The 20,961-nt window shown below is 37.2% G+C and overlaps 1 protein-coding gene across 4 annotated transcripts; it reads right to left on the bottom strand.

Moving 5' to 3' along the window:
* Nucleotides 1-389: 389 nt before the first annotated feature.
* On the bottom strand, nt 390-15,721 carry LOC149779951 (pre-rRNA 2'-O-ribose RNA methyltransferase FTSJ3-like). Of its 4 annotated transcripts, none has more exons than XM_089936654.1 (4): nt 15,595-15,716; nt 13,512-13,628; nt 8,155-8,238; nt 390-3,025 (listed from the first exon to the last, which is right to left on the bottom strand). In XM_089936654.1, the coding sequence occupies exon 4, from the start codon at nt 2,999-3,001 to the stop codon at nt 545-547; it is 2,457 nt and encodes an 818-aa protein (XP_089792780.1). In that variant the 5' UTR covers nt 3,002-3,025; nt 8,155-8,238; nt 13,512-13,628; nt 15,595-15,716; the 3' UTR covers nt 390-544. The 4 variants fall into 4 exon arrangements, with proteins under 4 accessions (XP_089792780.1, XP_089792779.1, XP_089792778.1 ...); XM_089936653.1 differs by lacking the exon at nt 13,512-13,628 and adding an exon at nt 8,823-8,907; XM_089936652.1 differs by lacking the exon at nt 13,512-13,628 and having other exon boundaries at nt 15,595-15,721.
* Between the last annotated feature and the right edge of the window lie 5,240 nt (nt 15,722-20,961).

The following is a 20,961-nucleotide window of genomic DNA, read 5'->3' as shown; positions in this document are numbered from 1 at the left end:
TGTGTGTGTGTGGGGGTGTTCATGTTTTATTCTTTGACAAATTGAAAATGCATTAACTAAAACATGTTATTTTATGAAATGTAATACCTATCACTAACAAATGGCTATTTTATGTACCACTAATTGGAACAAAGTGAAGCTAGAATTCTTAACCATGAATTGGTGCTGAAGTATCGATTTGGGTATTTTATGGCACAAGCAAGAGACGAAGGCTATATTGTGCCAAGGTAACGAGTAAAATATCTAGTCATGGAACACGCCATGGTGGAAGAACGAGGCTGATCTCAGGGTAAGATTCAAACTAACACACTTCTATGTGGGAGTCTGGCATCCTAACCACTATGCCACCATGGCTCCTCTGCTGGCGGCACAAAAAATTTTCAAATTCATACCTTGCAAGGTGCTTTAATGAAGAATTTTTTTTAGTGTGCTACTGACAATTTTTGATAGCACATCTATATTTCAATCCAAACACTGCATACATGTCATCATAAGTTCTTTTCTACTATTTTTGTTTAAAGCTATTATTTTTCCCTTCACTGGATTAACGTCTTCCTTTTCCTCTTGCACCTTTAGTGCCTCTTTTCTTTGAATGTCTTTCTTGTTTGGACTGTTTCTTCACTCTCATATTGTCTTTTTTCATTCTCTTATCCACTACTCTGAAAGGCCCTGACACACCATGTGGTCTACGTACCTTCTTGCCTGTACCTTTCTTAGCTACAACATATGTGACCTCTTTCTTTTTACTGGACAAGAGTCCTGCTTTCTTGTAAATATTTTTTATCTGCTGCCACTTTTCCCTTTCACTCACATCTTGTGTGTCTGTGATGGCCTCAGATTTCTTTCGAGCCCTTTCCAATTTCTTCATCATCTTTCTCTTCTTTCTTGCTTTGGCTTCAGCAATCTTTTTAATAGGTCTTGCATCAATTGCTTTGAGCTTTTCTCTGTACTCTTGAATGGCTTCCTTAGTCACTGGCAGGACCCGTCGCAAGTGCTTTCTCTCTTCCTGGACAAACCATGAAGGCAGACCTTCATCATTAAACATGTATCTATGGTAACCATTTTCTATTATTTCTCTACGTCGTTTTCTTGAAGATACCATAGCAGCCCCTATAGCTAGTCCTGTAGGGTCAAGTTTTGGAATGGCAGATGAGTCATCTGCAGCAACAGTCTCAATTCCTCCTGTTTGCTGGACCTTTTCCTTGGCCAACTTTCCATCTTTTTGAGAAACAAGCTCATTCATGTCATAATCACTATCACTACTTGACTCGCTTTCTGAGTCCAAGTCACTGCTCATCTCATCATCTGACTCCTTTGGTTCATTTCCAACTCCTGAATCCGACTCAATCACAGATTCTTTTATCATCTTTTTCTTTTCTAGAATGACACCTCCTTTATTTCTGTAATCTTCAGCCATTTTCTGAATTTCAAGATCTTCATCCTCCTCATCTTCCAAGCCAGCAAATGAATCCTTTTCAAACCAAGTTTTAAGTTTCCTCTGAGCCCTTACATCCTTGTCTTCCATGGTGATGATAAGTGGATTTGCTTCTGCTTCCTCCTCTTCATCATCATCATTCTCAAAGCTCTTTTCGTCTGAAAGGTCAACATCTGAAGTATATTCATCTTCTGATGCATCCATGGGATCAAGGTAATCTTTGGTACCTCTATCATAGGAGGTGACTTTCTTAACAGGTAGGTCAATTTCAATTTCACTTTCTGAACCATTATCATCTTCAAGTTCTCTGTCTAAGAAATCAAGATTGCTAGCTTCAACCTCATCTAGTTGCTTTTTACTCTTGATTCTGCCCACTTCAAAAAGGTTTTTGTCATCTGTGATGTCTATCTGGTCATTGGGCAAGATCATTTTCAGGTCCATCTTGTGCTGAAGTTTGATCTTCTCCTTTCTAACTTTCTTCAGTTTCCTCTTCAAATTTTTCCTTTCTTCCTCTCTAACCTCTGCTAATTTCTCTTCAATCTTGGCTTCATCATCTTCACTCTCTTCAACTTCTGGAACCTCAACTTTGACTTCCTCCTCATAAAAAGCTTTCTTCATTTTGTTCCTCCATGATATGATTCCTCGAATGTCCTTTCTTCCCAAAACTTTAATGTCTTTCAAGCACTCCTTTATCTCATTTGTAGTTGCTGGATGTTGAGCAACTCTGTTATCATCAAAGACAACTTCAGATGCATCCGCTAGGAGCTGCAGGTAACCGTCACTTTGAAGAAATTTAGACACTGGCAGGGAATGAAACAATGTGTAATCACCTTCTGGGTAGCCCTGTCTATGACGTCGTTTTTTTTCTGGATGTATCAAGTTTAGACTGTTTGTTGCCTCTTTTTCAACATCCTCAAATACATGCTTGACATCAAAGAACTTGGGATCCATTCTATCTGGTGCAAGAAAGCCTTGACAGACAACAAATATCTCAGCAGATTCATTCCTGGAGGCCTGGGGCTTTGTGGCATGAACTCCATGAAAAAGTTGCTGAAATACCCACAACAAGGAGTTGTAGTCCTTTGAACGAAAGATCTTTGTGACAAAGCATCCATCCTTTCTCAGGAACTCTGCTGCTAGTTTTAAAGCTTGAAGCGTGAGCTGATTCTGTTGAAAAGCATCATGGAGCCAATTTTTTCCAATATTAGGTGAACCATCATGCAACACACAATCAGCTTTCCATGTCTGTAGCTCCTTCTTTATAGCTTGCCTACATTTTTCTGTTGTGATGTCCTCCTGTAGAGTGATGCAATTCTGGATGGGTCGTATTGGAACCAAATCTATGCCTATTATTAAACTGGAAATTGGTGTGTTCTCTGCTGCAACCTGCAACCAACCACCAGGAGCTGCACAAAGGTCTATCACAACACGTGACTTTTGGAGGAACTCAAACTTTCTGTTTAGCTGGATTAACTTGAATGCTGCACGAGAACGATATCCAGATTCCTTAGCAAGCTTGTAAAATCTGTCTCGCCTAGCCTTTCCAATTTTTGTCTTCTTGCCCATTGTATTTCTTCAATTAGTTCAAATCTGAAAGTATTTAAATTATCATTTGTGAGTTGCGAATGGCTGGCGAGGGGTTTAAAGAGAAAGATATAAACATGTAAAATAAAACAAAAACAACTGTACTGTAAACAAAAAATTATCAATGCCCTAAAAGTTCTCCAGGCAATAATCTGAATTTTTCTGCTAAAACAGCTTTTCATCTTTCTTTCAGTCACTTTGGCTGGTGACTTATGGACCCCCAACTCAATATGCTTCTTCCTTAAGCCACATGTAAGCCACCCACAAAATTTGTCCTGGTGTGTGTTATAAATAGCTGATATTATTGCGTTGAAACCATTTTCAACCTCAGTCACCAAAAAAATCAAGTGCAAGTCATCCAGAAAACTTGCTTCAAGTATGTGCAACCAATGCTACTGTGCGGAAATCATTTCTATTTTTGCAATTAAAATGACCATGATTTGTCCTTTTGGCCCCAAGATTAATATGGTACTTCCTTAAGACAAATGCAAACCATTGGTAAACCTACAGGATATAGAATTCCACATGTAGAATGTACTTTTCTTATTTCTGTCACAGTTACCCTAATGGTTCACCTATTGACCCCAAAACTGACTATTTTTTCTTACCACTAGTACAAGTCATATACAAAGTCTGGTAGCTTTAGATGCTGAAGAACATTTGTTATTGTGCATAAACCATTTTTCTTTTTTTAGTCTGTGAGCTTTGACCCCAAAATTAATAGGGTTCTTTCTTATGCCAGATTGTAACTGTAGATGGTGGACAACTTGTGTGGAAATCAAATTAGTAACAGTAAAATGGATGGACAAATAAAACCTAAAGGCAGTGTATAAAATAAGTGTAATCAATGATTACATGCTGTTTACTCTCCATTTCTATACTCATTCATTTGCACAATATACATTTGTACAATATACAATTTCCATTCATTTGTACAATATACATTTGTACAATATACAATTTCCATTCATTTGTACAATATACATTTGTACAATATACAATTTCCATTCATTTGTACAATATACATTTGTACAATATACAATTTCCATTCATTCGTACAATATACATTTGTACAGTGTACAATTTCCATTCATTTGTACAATATACAATTTCCATTCATTTGTACAATATACAAGTAACCTACAAAGGATAACCTTCCACAACAGACCATGTGCAGTCATTGAGATAGAAACTGTACCACCAAAATGTTATTTTTATTTGATGCTTACTTGATGTTACTGCTTTGCAATGCTTCATATTCCTGGAATCCTAGTCTCTAGTCCAAGTTTCATATTCCCTTCTCCAATTAATTTTGGAGGGTCAATACTGCAAACATGATCCCAGTCTGGCTTTTTAGTACTGGCCAACATATGGAATACTTTGCTCTTTTGATTTCAACCCCAAGTACTGGACATTGGCGGAATGGAATCGTTGCATTATTACTGGTAAGTATTACATAATTAAAATTAGTTTTAAACCCTCCCCCAACTATATTTTAATAGTAGTAACACATGAGGAATGATGATGGCCTTGACATGCTTGCCCTGCCACCCACCCCAAAAATGTCATTGCTAAGGTGTGCCAAAGACTGAAGTGCAACACTACCTGAAGGCATTTATATCACCACCCATGAGGAGTGATTCAAAAAGGCCCAAGATGTAGCAACATAATGGACACTAATTCTCATTAAAGAAAGGTCCAGCTTGTGAGGGACCGATAAATTCCTAGATAGGAAAATCCACCTGGAAAAGGTGGATGCTGAAATGTCAGAGGAACCCTTTAGAAGATTCTGACCCTTCCTTCTCCCTTTCAAGTAGTCCATATAAAATCATAAAGCCTTAACTGTGTAAAGGAGCCTATCCACCAATGTTATCTCCTGGGTTTGTCCACCAACAGGTTGAGTAGATAGTGAACCATGACCAACGGGAAATCTGGAGAGCTACTGGGTTGAGCCTTGATTTGGAGATTGTCACTCGGTGAAGCACCTGAGGAACTGTAGACTGAAAGGAACCAACACCCAGGCAGTCTGACCTGATGCTGGAGACACATAAAAGGTGAGGCTGTTGTTCGGTCACAGATCTAGAACAATGCTGTAAGGTCAACATGGACCCCTCTGGACATAATGTCTGCCAGGATATTCCTCTTGCCTGAAATAATGGTGGCCTCCTGAGTTATTTCAAAGGCTGCCCATTGGAGGAGGTTCCTGACATCCATGAAAAATGTGCGACCCCACCATAACGTGAATTTGGATATAATGAGATCGTGGCATGGCTCCCGAAATTTCATATATTCATTTGCACATGAAATAGTGTAATAAAAATGTATTATCTTTTTTGGGGGGGAATCGCATATGAATTCGAATATAATATGATCGTGGCATGGTTCCTGAAATTTTAAATACATGTAAGTGTATTTTTCTCGTACCGGGATTATTTATTTTTAAGTACGAGAAATAGTGTGTAAAAAGTTTATTATCATTTCAAGGAAGAGTCTGCATATAAATTTTAATAGATCTATGTGTAGCTTCTGAATTTTAACAATTTTTCACCAGGTTCTTGAAGCGTTATAACAAAATAAACGTTATCGGAAATGTTACTTATTACTGATCCATGAGTAAAGCCAATAAGTCATCTTTGTGATTGTCTTCAATTAATTCTGTATACAATCATTGCTCAAACAATAGCCAACATGTGTTTCTTCTTTAACTGTATACACAACCAAGCATCAGACAATGTGGTGGTTGACAAAAGATTCTCACAATTTAATAAACATCAAAAAAAGAAAGCCACAAACATGATTGCTGGGCTTGGCAATGTTATTAGACGCAATTAGTTGACCAAAAAATAATGTCCGCTTTATTAGCTGGAAATTGAAAGGGTATGAAATTGTACATGCATTCAGCTTAAAATTATTAAAAGTGACTCATGACCATTGCAGGCCTAATGCACGTAGTTCTTTGGTCTTTACATGTGTATGGTGTTTGTTTATGAACTCGTTATTAATTTCCTATTTTTTATAAAAATATTTTATCGTTATGGAAAAGCAAGTTCACAAACGCAAGTCGTTCTCTGCACTTTGCACGATGATTAATATAGTAGTTTTCACAAGTTTCTTTCGATATTCACAAAATCTGAAGTAAACGTTATACGCATGCTGCTAGCATGTGTTGATTGTTAATTATTCATGCTGTAGTCGTTCAAAGTAATAGGTGTACAAGCGTTAATTATTGGAAATTTGCAATGGATAAATGTACACCGAAACGCATGAGAAAATTTTAGCAGCATGAATTTTGTACAGTAACCATTCACTGACAATGGAACCTAATGAAACATTACATATGCTTCGTCTTTCTTAACCTGATTTTGCTGTTAATTTTTCCCACTGGATTCAGACACATAATGATCTGTGACAAAATTATTGATAGTTTAAATATGTATGCGATTTCTGCAATGGAATTACATGTATTATGGATTAACTGCGAGCCCCGATGGTATGATATCAGATGGCAAGTAAACATTGTTGATACTCTGTTACTGCTGTATATCAGACGTTGGATTCAGACACAATGATCTGGGACAAAATTATTGAATATTGTAAATCTGTGTGCAATTTTTCAATGGAATTACATGCATTATGGATGAACTGCATGCCACGATGACACGATAGTAAGCGGTGTTGATACCATATTCATCATATACATTAGACATGAATACACATAATTGTGCTAAAGACTTGTTCTCTGAAAAAAGTAAAATACTGTAAAACCCATATTAACACTACCCCAATATTAATGCAATCCAATTTTTTGGGCCCCAATTATTGCGTTGTAGCAGGCTTTCACTGTGGTATGTCCAAGTTAAAAAAGGAAGGTGTTCTGTATATAGGCTCTGGGATCACTTTGCAACTCTGGCCCTCCAATATTAACCTGGGGGAGAGAATAATTAACTTCACTTGGAGACAAGGAATCCCCCAAAAGAAAAGCAATGCAGTAATGGCAAGTAAATACTGCTATTATTTCTACTTCAAATAATTTTTGCTAGCCAATAGTCATTGATCAAATTTGTTCAACACCGTCTTTTGGCATATTTAGCTAGCTGAAACTGTGTTCTGAATTAGTACCATCTGTAGACGAAGGAGTCCCTGCCAATAGCTAACAAAATCAATCAACCAACAAGTGAGTTTGTTATGTTACTGGTTAGGTATTCAATAAGATTAGGTCCAGGTAACTGAAATTTGTTTCAAATATTTATATTGTAGAAACTTAATTGTGACCCGCATTATGGTTGGAGGCCACAGCATTGTCTCCCAATTTAAATGTAACAAAAGGATCTCTGTTTCTTTTAACTCCATCTGATCAGGAAGCACAGCAGTAGATACCATTACAACTAAATATGCCAAGGGCTGACGTGGAACAAAATGTATCATCAACCCCTGGCTAAGGAAGATGTGCTTCCTACTTTACTGGATGGAAAGAACCTTCTGAGTAAGCTTGGATCTATATAGCATAAACAAAGATACTTAACCAATGTTGGTAAAGCATTAAATAGAACACAATTGCCTTATTTTGTTGTATGGGTGTCATACTAACATGCATGGTTGCATTTGTTTGGCTTATATATGTCAGTCTATACATTTGATGGCGGAAGAACACAAAGAACCCATGAAGTCCCCTGACCCATTGGAAGCAATTGGCAAGCTATGTCATATTCCCTTTGACTTGAGAATCTAGAACCCATGGCCACCTTGGGCCCCAACAGTGATGCATCCAATTATCAAGTTTCATGATTGGATCATACACAGCATGCAATAAATGAACTTTAAACACAATCTGTACTTAAAAGTCAGCAAAGCCTTAAATATGGGTTATAGTGACCTGCACAGGGTATAGTTCTCATCAAGTTCTATGTATAACAATATAATACACAAGTAAACCTGATCAGCTATATCAGTAAAATGTCAAATGAAGGACACAATGACCCAGTTTTGTTTTATAACATTGTCATCTTTTTGTTTCAAATCAAATATTAACACTGCATCTATATTTACATGTTAATGATGTGCAAGTCTAATTGATGAATTTCAATTTACTAAAACAAGCAATGGAAAATACTGGATGCAGACAATGCACTGTTTACCTTCTATGGATGAGTAGTCCAAGGACCCCTTCAATGAAAATGGACTGTTCCAGGAACTAAATAATGACCATGAGCATGTCTTTTCTGAAATAGGAAGATGACAATGTTAGGGATCCCATGCCTATAATTGGGTAAGAAGACACAAAATAATAAATGAATGACAAAGCTTTGTGCATTTTTGTATATCCTTCAGGATTTTCAGTTTTAAAATAGGAAGGGGATATAAACTGCCCCCACCCCTGCTACAATGTGACCGGTTGTCCTGCAGGCTTCAGAACTTTACAGTTAAATAATCACAAGATTTCATAGTACCAGATGCGCAGATTTGTCCACCCCTGTTCTAGCATGAACAGAGCTACAGAGCTCAAGAAATAAACTTAAAACACGATTTAACAGAACTCAATGAAGTCTAAAATATGTGTCTTGGGAACCTACTTGCAAGATAAAGGTATAGTATTCATCAAGAAGCAGTTTTATGATTTTAGGAATAACACTACTTTTTTATACATTGTGCAAAACAGACCTAAATGCAAACACTTGACCAAGAATGTACATATACAAAGTTAGCTCCTCAACTACCTCCCCAGGGGTGGTGGTGCTACCAAACCGACTCCAAAACGATGCCTTCAACCTAAAATGCAAATGCTGTGGGTAGTAGAACATCTCACCTCTATTGTCCCCAGCTCAACAAAGTGAGGTCACAGGAGCTCACAATAATGAAACATATCACCTTGAATATGGTGCTATAAAGAGCTGAAAGGGAAAGTAACCACATATCACTGCCAAATCTCATCGTGAAAAAATGCAGAAAATGTACATGACTCTGATCTTGAAGTTAATGATACATGACATGATGACCACAAAAGGCAGGTGACCATTACATTCAGTACATTTAGGAAATTCGGTGATGGGGTGGGTGGGTTAAGGGAAATTAGAAGGGCTGTCTTGACCAGGTGACAGCAATGTACAGGTGACCATTAGGGTGGGTTTTACTATTTTCTGTGATGAGGAACTATTGGGATGTGAGGGCATACATACTGAAGATTGAAGATAACCCCAATTGCTGGACCTTGTGTTCATGACTAAGGATGTAGTCTCCATCTTAAAATGGTTCCTACTGAAGAAACTTAAGGTGGAAAGATCGATCATAAGTTGAAATTGTCTTATTCTTGGATACCAGGAAGATCCAGCAGTAAAAGACCTGACACTGGAAATTTACATTTACACCCTCTCCACTGTGCCAATCCACACAATGATGTGCAGTTCTTCCTTCAAATGAACCAGATTTGACTGGTGAAAATGGATGGGGGTCCTTCAAAGAGGAAGGTGTTCGAAACAAAGCAGGTACAGAAAGGACCTAAAGGAATGCTAGAAACGAAGTAATTCCCCAAAAACTTCCTCCTAGGCCCCTTTGACTGCCTCATCAAGCTAAAGACAAGCAAAAAGGAGGTTTATATCTGGGTTGCTTCCTGGAATGAGGCTGCATCCCCTCAAACACTTTTTTGTGCGGAGCCAAGGGGTAATTTGCATGAACATGCTTTTATGTCTGGTTTTGATGAGCCAGATGCAAGGGAATGGTGTTGTTGTTCATCTCTCAGGCCAAAGGATGCACAAGAACATCTCCAGCTCCAAGGGTTAAATGCTAAGAAGGTATTTACTGTCAGAGGCCCTGTACAATTTGCTCAAGTCCACAAAGATTGATAGAACATCATCGTGCACTCAATCCAAGGGGGAGACAGACATTTCCAACTCAAAGTATCTCCTTATCTGTGGACATGTTAAAGTGGGAGTATCTTCTGTATACAACTCCTTATGGGTGGGGAAACTACCTGCCAGCAGCTATTTAGGAGGAAGGGGAACAATTCTTGTCCCCAAACTAGGTAGCCTTGTCCATCAAAAGTACACGGAGAGTGAAGGGACTGTCCTACTTGCAGGTCTTTTACATTTCTCATCCCTCCTAAATTGTCCACTTGGATAATACCAGCCCTCCCTTTACTTTGCTTCCCATAAGCAAAATACGTAGGGTAGGAAGGAAGGCTTGCTTTCTAGGAAATTAATGTAGAGTGAACAAATGGAAGCAGGAGCAAATCCAATCCCCTTTTATAGCAAAATGCATTTACACTAAATTCCCTAATCCCAACATGACTTATCGTTGGAACAGAGATGGGGTCAGAGGGAATATTGACCAAATCCATATCCCCATACTGATAGCACTCCACTGACCAGTGTCTGTTACATCAAGAATAGGAATCAGTTATCAATGTCAATGACCAGTCAGTTAACTCTGATCTGACGGGGAAATTATTGTCAGCACCAACATAATCACTGTCAGGATCTAAACTTAAGGGGGAATCTCCCCACTTGTCACCAAGGGAGTAAGAAAAACAAAAGAGGGAGGGGGTAACAGTCTCTAAGTTCAATATTTACCAGGCACTTAAATATGTCTCTTTTTCTTCCTGTTCTAATTGTATAAGCATCACTCTGCTAATTGCTTCTGAAATTAATCTGTTCCTTAATATGCAGCTTAACATAATCCATAGAGGAAAATATGTGCATTCTCTACACTGCTAAGTGACCAATGCCACTGTACATGTACCATTACACACGATGTACCTACACTTGAGAATGTGCATAAAAGTTCTCGTTCTGAATGCTGCACAGTGACAGTTTATTTGATGGAACTTTGGAAGGTGTACACTGAATGTTAAATCAAGAATGTCTGTGTCACCTATTCTCCAAATTAGAATGGCAAAATATTTGCCACTGGCAACAAAAAAAAAGACTATTTAATACTCAGTGCACTAATAGTGCTAAAAGAGTACCTTGTATAAAACACTGTGCAGTGCACAGCCCTGTGTTTAATAGTTCTCGATGTATATAAATGAAACCTGTTTTCTTCTCTCGGTCACACTGACCCAGACCACTGACCTTTGGATAATATAAAAAAATATGCTTCTTCCTTACTTTGTTTTGCATGGATTCTTTACTAACTGTATCAATATGGGTATTGATATGTAAAAAGTATTGACATATTATTTAACCCTGGTCATAAAATGTGTAGTTAAAACCATCCAACTAGACCAAACCAAACATCGATACTGCATAACATGAACAAATTCAGTTACAACTTTCCCAACATCAAACCAATGTTTATAAATTTTTATGATGAACCAAAAATCACTTAGTAAAAATCAAGTGTTTTACTGTTCAAAAGAAAATTTTTGATTAAAGAAATTGCTGTGCAAATTGGACAGGCATTCTTATGTCTGATTTATTGATCCATCAATTTTGTCCAAATAATATAATAGTATGTCAATCATTACAGCTTGATAAAGCATCCAAAAAACATTAAACATTACTCATTTCACACTCACTTATAACCTCTTGTTTACCACTGATTATGAAACATAATTACCTAATTACTGGGTCCATGCTCAAATAATTAGTCAGGTAACTTTTCTTTCCTGCCTGAACAGGCAAAGTGACAGGAAATTGGGGAGAAGTGGGTGTGGCAAGACCAAAATTTTGAATGTTTAAAACAATAAAATAAATGAAAAAAAACATATTTACTACCTTTGAAACAAATAGTATAATCTAAAAAGTAGTTCTCAACTTAGTTCTACAATGTAAGATGCCTCGCTCTATATTTATTTTGTTAGTACTGCCTAAATAATGACCTTGTTCAGCATGTTTCCAAGTCAACTGACAGTAGAATGAGAAGTCCAATTTTCAGGATTATCTCAAACATCTGGCAGCCCGTATTGACATTCTTCCACAAATTTAAGTTTAATTGATAGACCTACTCTACTTTCTTTATCCTGATGGAAATAAAATGTGACACTAGCAAACAAACACATTTTCATATTTTGTTGACATAAATTTCAGTTGGTTGAAATGCACTGGAAACCAGGAATGCAGGAATTGGACTATGTTGAAGCATGTTTCTTTAACAAATAAAAATATACTAATACAGAAGAAAGTGTACAGATAGCTTCATTTCCTTCAATATACACTACTCACTCAGCAACTCACACCCTGATAACTCATGAACCCGCTTATAATGTTGGGTCAGGCGTGGATCACATTTTTTACACCAGAAAATACCCAAAAACTGATCACTATTTGTTGAACTAGAATAAAATTGTGATCATAATTGGTAATGGAAACTTTGATATATCACTTGTTATATCGTCCAAAATGGAAGACAGGGCTGGAAATTTTAATCATTATGAAATATCAACTTTTAATAAGAACTCATATAATATGTAACATTTTCTTTCCAAATGACATTCTTAGTACACTGTAATTAATGAAAGTCGAGGAAATTTTGATCAATGAAAATGTTAATTACACCTAATGTTGGCTGTACTTTAATAAATAAACACCAATTAAATAATTTTTTATCAATTGAAATTTGTATTCTAGTTCTATCTTTTAGTTCCTTTTAAATGTAACCATCATAAATGCAATGTGTCCTCTTGCAATTAAATGTAAAATGTGTCAATCTACTGTAACAGCTATGTCTGTGAGCATGTCTCTTAGAACCTAATTAAGTGCTGACCGTGTTTTGATATCAGACTAGCTGAAGCATTTGCTGTATTGTTGCATGAAATAAAAGGCAGTGGAATAATAAAAAAAGTTGAAAGACCATACAAATCCTACATGCTTAAGAACCAACGGTCCCGGTCACATAACTCATTTCAGCTGATCAATCGAATACTCATGAATGTTACTGTGTATGTAATCTAATTAAACTACTTAAATTAACCTACTCAATCATTACTGTGAATTAAAGATGGCAAGGCAACCAAGCGAAAAGAGTACTTCATAAAATAAAGAGATTTGTTTTACAGATACAAACCACTGTGTTGAAAATGAGTTTCAGAGAATTCATGAATTTGCATGTAGAGATATCCTCAAGAATAAAAAGTTTCACTTTTACTTGCAATGAAATTACAGCACCAATATTTTACTAACTGAACAAAACAAATATTGAGTTTTGACACAGATGATTGTGTTACAAATAAATATTGCATGTTTTTGATAAAAAGATATCTTGTTTAGTAGTGTATTAACTGTTAGTCTGGTTCCCTGCTTCAACAGAACAAATAGCTGTGACATAATACACAAATGTTTTTGTGTTTCGTGTTAGGTTGCTACTTGGAATAAATGTTACTGACCTTCGAGATGTTGGACATTTTGAAAATAAATGTAATTTATAAAGAATATTGAACAACTTCATCAGAAAAAGCACTTTACTGACATCATTAAAAACAGCCCAGTCCCCCCTCCCCTCAACCCACCAGTTCTCTGGATGTGTTTTATAGCATATTTTTAGAGGCCTCTTGGTAACTCACACCCTTGGTTATAGTTTGGTTGATGTTCCTGGACCCCAATGTGCATGAGCTATTGAGGGAGAGATGTACTTTTAGCCAATTTCAGCATTAGTGGCTTCCATCATATTCCAAAAATCACTGAAATATAACATGAAAACATAAATTTGATTGTGTGAGAATTAGAACTTACTAGAAACAAAGACATCATAGTAAGTGAGGTCTGCCTAAATCAACATGACTTTAATTTGTGTAACAGTGTCAAAATGTGCTGCCATGTTTGAGATATTCCTGAAAAATTGGCCTCTCAGTCAGATGTCAGTCAACATTGGAATATACTACACAAGTTCATTATTTAGGCATTGCACTAACAACATAAATATCACAAGGCCATTATTTAGGCAGTAAGACATGGCACTAACAACAATAAATATCACAAGGCCATTATTTTGGCAGTAAGACATGGCACTAACAACATAAATATCACAAGGCCATTATTCTGTAACTGTTATTGTATCCAGAAGATTATTGTCCGGAATTATTTTTTTAAGGTGACAAACTTAGGGACATTAAACAAATTATTTTTAAAAGAAGACATTATTATCTATTTGTATACAAGCAATATGCACAATTATGGTTCAACTTCACTTTTCTTCTGTCTTTCGATATAAGCCAGGGAACTTAAGTTTCATTTTTATTTTCGTGCTATAGGGGCACATAATTTCAAGTATAATCTACGTACCATTTCGATTAAGTAAATATTCTTATCAACAATAAAATCAGATTATTATCTTGAATATATACATGATGACTAGTGTTGATAAAGGTTTGTTAGGGACACAAATGGCGGTGCAAGGCACGTGCACATTGCGTTGTGGGTATCTGTGTACACAATCATGACGTCTGTGAAAACAACCCATTTTTAAAAAGATAAATGGGTTACTAGAAACACCGAAATACACTGAAAAACTGAAATACACATGTATTTACATGTTCTCTCTGTATATATCGGTTTCCACAAATTAATTCGTATAAAAATCATATAAATCATATTTTTCTTTGCTTTATATTATTATTCAAACAAAAATAAATAATAATTTGTGTGTGGAAACCAACATATACAGCGAGAACATGTAAATACCTATTTCGATTTTTCAGTGTATTTCGGTGTTTCTAGTAACCGAAGATAAATATATATATTTTGGTACATTAACATAATCTTACAAACAAAACAGTGCTCAATGTTTCTAACCCAGTCATAAATGCATTACATGCCGTTTGCATGATTTTCACAATGGTAGAAAACTGTAGTTGTTATGACCAAAAAGTTTTAACAAAAACAGAGATGTCAAGGGGGCCCCGAGTGGCTAGGTGGTCTAAAGCTCTCACCATTACGGATCACTGCCATTTCACCACTGTCTGCGTTGGTTCGAGTCTCAGGCTCGGCCAATGAGGGTATGTGAGAAAGCTTGCCAGTAACTTCTCATGGGTCAGTGAGTCTTTCCGGGGTTTTCCCTGGTTCTTCCTCTACCACTTATACTTGCCGCCATGTATAGCCTATCTTGTGCTGAAAATGGCGTTAAACATTGTAACAACAACAAGAGATGTTAAGGAGAAGAAAATATTGATTCATTGTAAGATTATTTATTGTTATATTCTCCATTGTTGCATTCCGTCATCGTACATTTCTTTTCTTATCTCTATAATTGCCGCCAGTGGTGCTGTGATCAATAGCTCCGAAACAGATGACGCTATAAACAAGGACAGCAAAACCTGGTACTCAAGTAAACTGTCATTGGACAAATGTCTGCAGCCATGAATAGTTTTAAGTTTTGAATTTTGGTACAGGTATAATTATTCCAAATGTAAATGAAATGTTAATAAAATTCACAATGTTTACGAATTAATCCGCGATTTGTTCTTAAGGGCTCCGAAACCGATACAGTGAGGATACTTAAACAGACACCAAACTTCATCACAAAACATTACTCTGACCACGTTGCCCTCCCCCCCCCCCCCCAAATAAAAGGGGGTATTAGTTAATCAAGAACATACGATCGGCTAGCTTACTGCGTGCGAATCACATTCTGTGAGATATTTTGCTTACTTCAAATATATCTCAAACTTAACAATTCTATCATATAATCATCTGGTGTACCGCTGCCATCAAAGCACTGTACATTTACAACACGTGTGTTACGGTCAGAGACACCTATGCTGAAGGGGAGGTAAGTTTCAAAGCAGGAACTTACAGTTGTAACTAACGTGTGAAATATGTTCAAGTTTTGTAGTTTTTAAAAACTAATGGGGAGGGTGATGCTGTTCGTTGTTGCTAGAATTACAAAGCCCACTTTGACTTCTTTTCACCATTATTGATTGTAAAATCGACGACCTTTGCAAAATTTTGTAATTATTTACAATAACCAATTTATTATCGCGATAGTTAGCTTATGGGCGGAACTGGCGGACGTAAACGACGCATTGATGTCTGTCAAATTTACACTTGCTGACTGGGTAATCTAACAGCTTGATTCACAATTGGCGATATGTGAATTAGTGTAAGTTTTGTAAATACAATAGGTAATTTAAAGAATGTGCTCGGTACGAACTTGTTCTAAGTTGATATCATGTTAAACGTATGTTTGCTTTTGTTCATTGTTCATTCGTTATGCATTTGTCCATTCGTTGAGCAAAGTTCGCTAAGGAGACACGATGAAAGTGCAAGTATTGCAGCTCTGTTGAAATCATTTAATAGTCTCGGTCACTGATCAGTGATGATATGCTTTCTTAAAACAAGGCCAACCATTGCAAAATCTTAAATACAGACATTTACAAAATTCATAATTTTATTTCTTGTAACGTTATTACCAAGCTTATTATATTCACCTGGGACCACTTCATCAAATATAGTTCAAATTCACCTGTCAAATAAATATTGTTTTAGATGGAAGTTAGCTCCAGCTTTGCTTTTGTCTTTACGGATCTGAGTAACAGATGAATTTAGATACCGTTTATACTTGTTTACAAGAAGAGTCCAACGCAAACTGCAAAAAGACAAAATCTGTCGTCGCATAATGCGCCAGCACATCCTGGTCATGTGTGTGTTCGGAGCAATCAGTAGAAACAAATAACACAGACCTTAGTCTGCCAGCAAACTGAGTGACAGAAGACAAAGGCCTGTTTATTTTTTTGTTGTTGGTAGTTTTGGACACAGAAGCAGCTTCGCCAATAGTTGCCAGTGCAAATGTTAGACTTGCTGTGTGTTCGGAGTAATCAGTAGAACTAACAACAATAACCCTAGTCTATCAGCAAAGTGAATGACCAGGGCCTTTTTTTTTTTTTTTTTTTGCAGTTGGACTCAACTTAGAAGCGAACTGAGGAGATAGTTATGAACGCAGAAGCAGCTTCGTAAGGGCATATCTATAGTTGCCGGTGCTACTATTAGACTTGAATCAGCATGAAAAAAAATAAATTTGAGTTTCTATTGAACACTTCATGTTCCGGTTTATTATGTGAGTATTTCTCATTAAATAAGTGTTAGAATTGTATAACTGAATGATACTGTTATCCTTTAGCGTTCTTTACTCTGGTGAGTTTACACACACACACACACACACACACGTGTGTGTGTGTGGATTGGGCTCATTACATAGATGATATTTGAAATGTCCTATCTAATACATCATCTACGTTGTGTATTAAATATAACACATTTTAAAGATCAAAGAAAAATCAAAGAGCCATTGGATAAAAGTAGTCGATGGGGATACTCTAGGGTATATGGGACTTCTATGTTAAAAGTGGGAATTCAACATGGGTGGGATACTCTAGGGTCAATGGGAGTTTATCATAGCGAATGTATAGCGACAATGGATTGGGATTGTCTAGGGCACATAGGAATTGTAGAGAGGTGACTTCACGGTGTTGGACACTAGCAACAATGTTGCAAGTGGCTGACCTCAATGGGGCGGAACAGTGTGGCAAGGGCTGATCTGAATACGCGTTACTCTAGGGACGAATAGAGACATAGACATGGAGACGTGGTTAGAGATAGGGTTAGAGACAAAGACATAAGTAGTGAATGGGGATGCATTAGCCTCAATGGGAAATAGCATTACAGAACCCCTTGGGAATATTTAGCCTCAATGGAAATTTAACATGGGGGAAAAATCGTGGGACAATATAGCCTCAAGGGGAATTTAACATGGGAAAAAGTCTTGGGTCACTCTAGCCTCAAGGGGAATTGAACATGGGGAAAAAGTCTTGGGTCACTCTAGCCTCAAGGGGAATTGAACATGGGGAATAGAGTTTGGGTCTGTCTAGGGACAAGGGGAATTTAACATGGGAATAAATCGTGGGACTGTCTAGCGTCAAGGGGAATTTAACATATGGAAATTGAACATGGTGGGTCTGTATAGCGTCAAGGGGAATTGAACATGGTGGGATTGTCTAGGGACAATGATGGTAGAGGGTCAAACACAACAGAGACAGAGACATACATACACTAGTACAAGCGTGAGATTTATATATAAAGCATTACCAAGACCTGAAATCTTGCTGGGGTGTTCAAAAATTTGCATAATTGTAATGATGCTATAAATAGCTATAATCAAGGAAATGCTTAACGACAAAATGGATGTGACTAAAAGTAACGCTAAAATGACGAAATTGTCCCATAATTTAAAGGAAAATAAACATATCCACGAAAATTAAGTTACAATGGTTTAGACTAAAATGGATAGAATTAGTAACTACTTACAATATCAACTTGTGTGACGATCGTGGATAAACACCCATGTATCTATTTATAGCTATAATCAGCTAAAATTCCTATGAAATCGCACTATCTATTTATACTACAACTTGTGGGTTATTCCTTTGGAAAACCCCACTATCTTTTTTTAGCCTCAGCTTGAGTGACGTTCCTGTTTATGAACTCTAGTACATATGTATAGCTACAACCTGTGGAAATCCCCAAGTCCATATTTATAGTCTCGAAATTTCCAGCGTCAGTGACGTCACTGTACTGAACACTAGGGGATAAATGTCAACAGTGTTGCAAGTGGCTGACCTGAATACACGCTACTGCAGGTAGGTAGGTAGAGTGTATCTGATAGGGATAAAGTGAGTTTTATAGGGACAAACAGAGACCAATACACACACACACACACAACGTACGCGCGCAGACATACACACACACACACACACACACACAGAGGGAAGAGGAATAAACAAACCCCAAATATACTATCAACACAGAAGGGAGATAATACAAACCCCAAATAAACTATCCACACAAACGTACGCGAACACATACAAACCCCAAATATACTATCCACACAAACGTACGCGAACGCATACAAACCCCAAATATACTATCCATACAAACGTACGCGAACGCAATACAAACCCCAAAATATACTATCCATACAAACGTACGCGAACGCATACAAACCCCAAATATACTATCCACACAAATGTACGCAAACGCATACAAACCCCAAATATACTATCCACACAAACGTACGGGAACGCATACAAACCCCAAATATACTATCCACACAAACGTACGCGAACGCATACAAACCCCAAATATACTATCCATACAAATGTACGCGAACGCAATACAAACCCCAAATATACTATCAACACAAAAGGGAGATAATACAAACCCCAAATATACTATCCACACAAACGTACGCAAACGCATACAAACCCCAAATATACTATCCATACAAACGTACCCGAACGCATACAAACCCCAAATATACTTTCCATACAAACGTACCCGAACGCATACAAACCCCAAATATACTTTCCATACAAACGTACCCGAACGCATACAATTCCCAAATATACTATCCACACAACGTCGCTAACGCATATAAACCCCAAATATACTATCCACACAACGTCGCTAACACGTACAAACCCGAAATATACTATCTACACAAACGTACGAGAATGCATAAAAACCCCAAATATACTATCCATACAACGTCGCTAACGCATACAAACCCCAAATATACTATCCACACAACGTCGCTAACTCATACAAACCCCAAATATACTATCCACACAACGTCGCTAACGCATACAAACCCCAAATATACTATCCACACTCTGGAGGAAGAAGAAAAAAACAACCAAATATACGATCTACACAACGTACGCGAACACACACACACACACACACACACGCGCGCGCGCGCGCACACCACAGAGGGAAGAAGAAGAAAACCATTATACACTATCCACACGGAGTGAAGAAATAACCCTTTATATATACTATCAACAGAGAGTGAAGAAAATAACCCATTATATTCCATCAACACAGAGTGAAGAAGAAAAAGTTTTTTGAAAGCACCTAAGCCTTCACCTGCAATGACCAACTCTGCCAAACACCTACACCCCACCCCCACTCCCAACACTACAAAACCTATTTAACCCGTTATTTTATGGCATCAGTGTGTGATTTAGGAAACATCAAGACACAAAATAATGGATGAATAGACTGACTATTGTTTACCGACTTGCATGCCTAAAGGAAAACATCCTTCCATTTCAATTCTAACTAAAACATGATCCAGAGGGATAGAGAGAGGTGAAAGAGCACAATTTCATAAAGTGTGAGTAAAAACAAAACACGCCATCCTTATTATACAATGTCAAGACCAAGAGACACGTTTTCTTTCTGGTCTATTCTCTTTTAGAAGGTAGTATGAAATTTCACATCAGGGCCAACGCATCGGCTCACATTGTCAATTTTTCCATTTCCATGTCTTTACTGGCACAAGTTCTTCATCATCTTCAATTTCTTCTTCTTCTGAATCCCTCTTCTCTGTTTCGTCTTGTTTCTGTTTCTTCTCTTTTCTCGTAGGGCACTCTGAATTCCAGTGTCCTTTCTCCTGGCAACGATATTAGGTATCTTGACTTTTGTCTCTCTTTCATAGACGAAGCAGGTATTCTGGAGACAAATACCCATTTACCTTTGCAGATATAGCAAACTTCATTAGCACTTACGCACTTTCGTATGACTCTCATCAAATCAAAGACCAAAAGAGTAAGTTTTGTTGCCACTTTCGCCTGTGAATTATGCTTTCGTATGACGTTTAGCAAATATTTGACCAGCAGGTCGATCTGTGCTGACTCTTCCATCTTCTTGATCGTTTGAGAGTGGAATGAATACTCTGACGCTAAGACACTCTCCTTATATACAGGGACCTGCTGCGTATGAAACCTAGTCAAATGTAATTTTGCAATAAGATGAAACGATTTCATTGAGGAAGTAAAAGGCAATGATGCACCGTATCGCCTCACACAAAACCTGAAGTGTTAGTTCAAATCCGTGTCAGCGATTTCGAAGACGACATAACTGAGCTTTAATCAATGCTCTCCAATTATGCCACAAAACCACGAGTCCTGATTCACGCCAAAAGAAATTTCGTTCGGTCCATAAAAAATAGTATCACAT

The sequence above is a fragment of the Sinohyriopsis cumingii genome, chromosome 16 (genome assembly GCF_028554795.1).
Source record: "Sinohyriopsis cumingii isolate HCF-2022 chromosome 16, ASM2855479v2, whole genome shotgun sequence".
NCBI classification, from domain to species: Eukaryota; Metazoa; Mollusca; class Bivalvia; order Unionida; family Unionidae; genus Sinohyriopsis; species Sinohyriopsis cumingii.
Note: the sequence above shows the minus strand (reverse complement) of the source record. Positions and strands in the feature narration are given on the sequence as shown.

Excerpts from the sequence above, each read along its gene's own strand:
- LOC149779951 (XM_089936652.1), bottom strand. The coding sequence starts at position 3,001 with ATGGGCAAGAAGACAAAAATTGGAAAGGCTAGGCGAGACAGATTTTAC.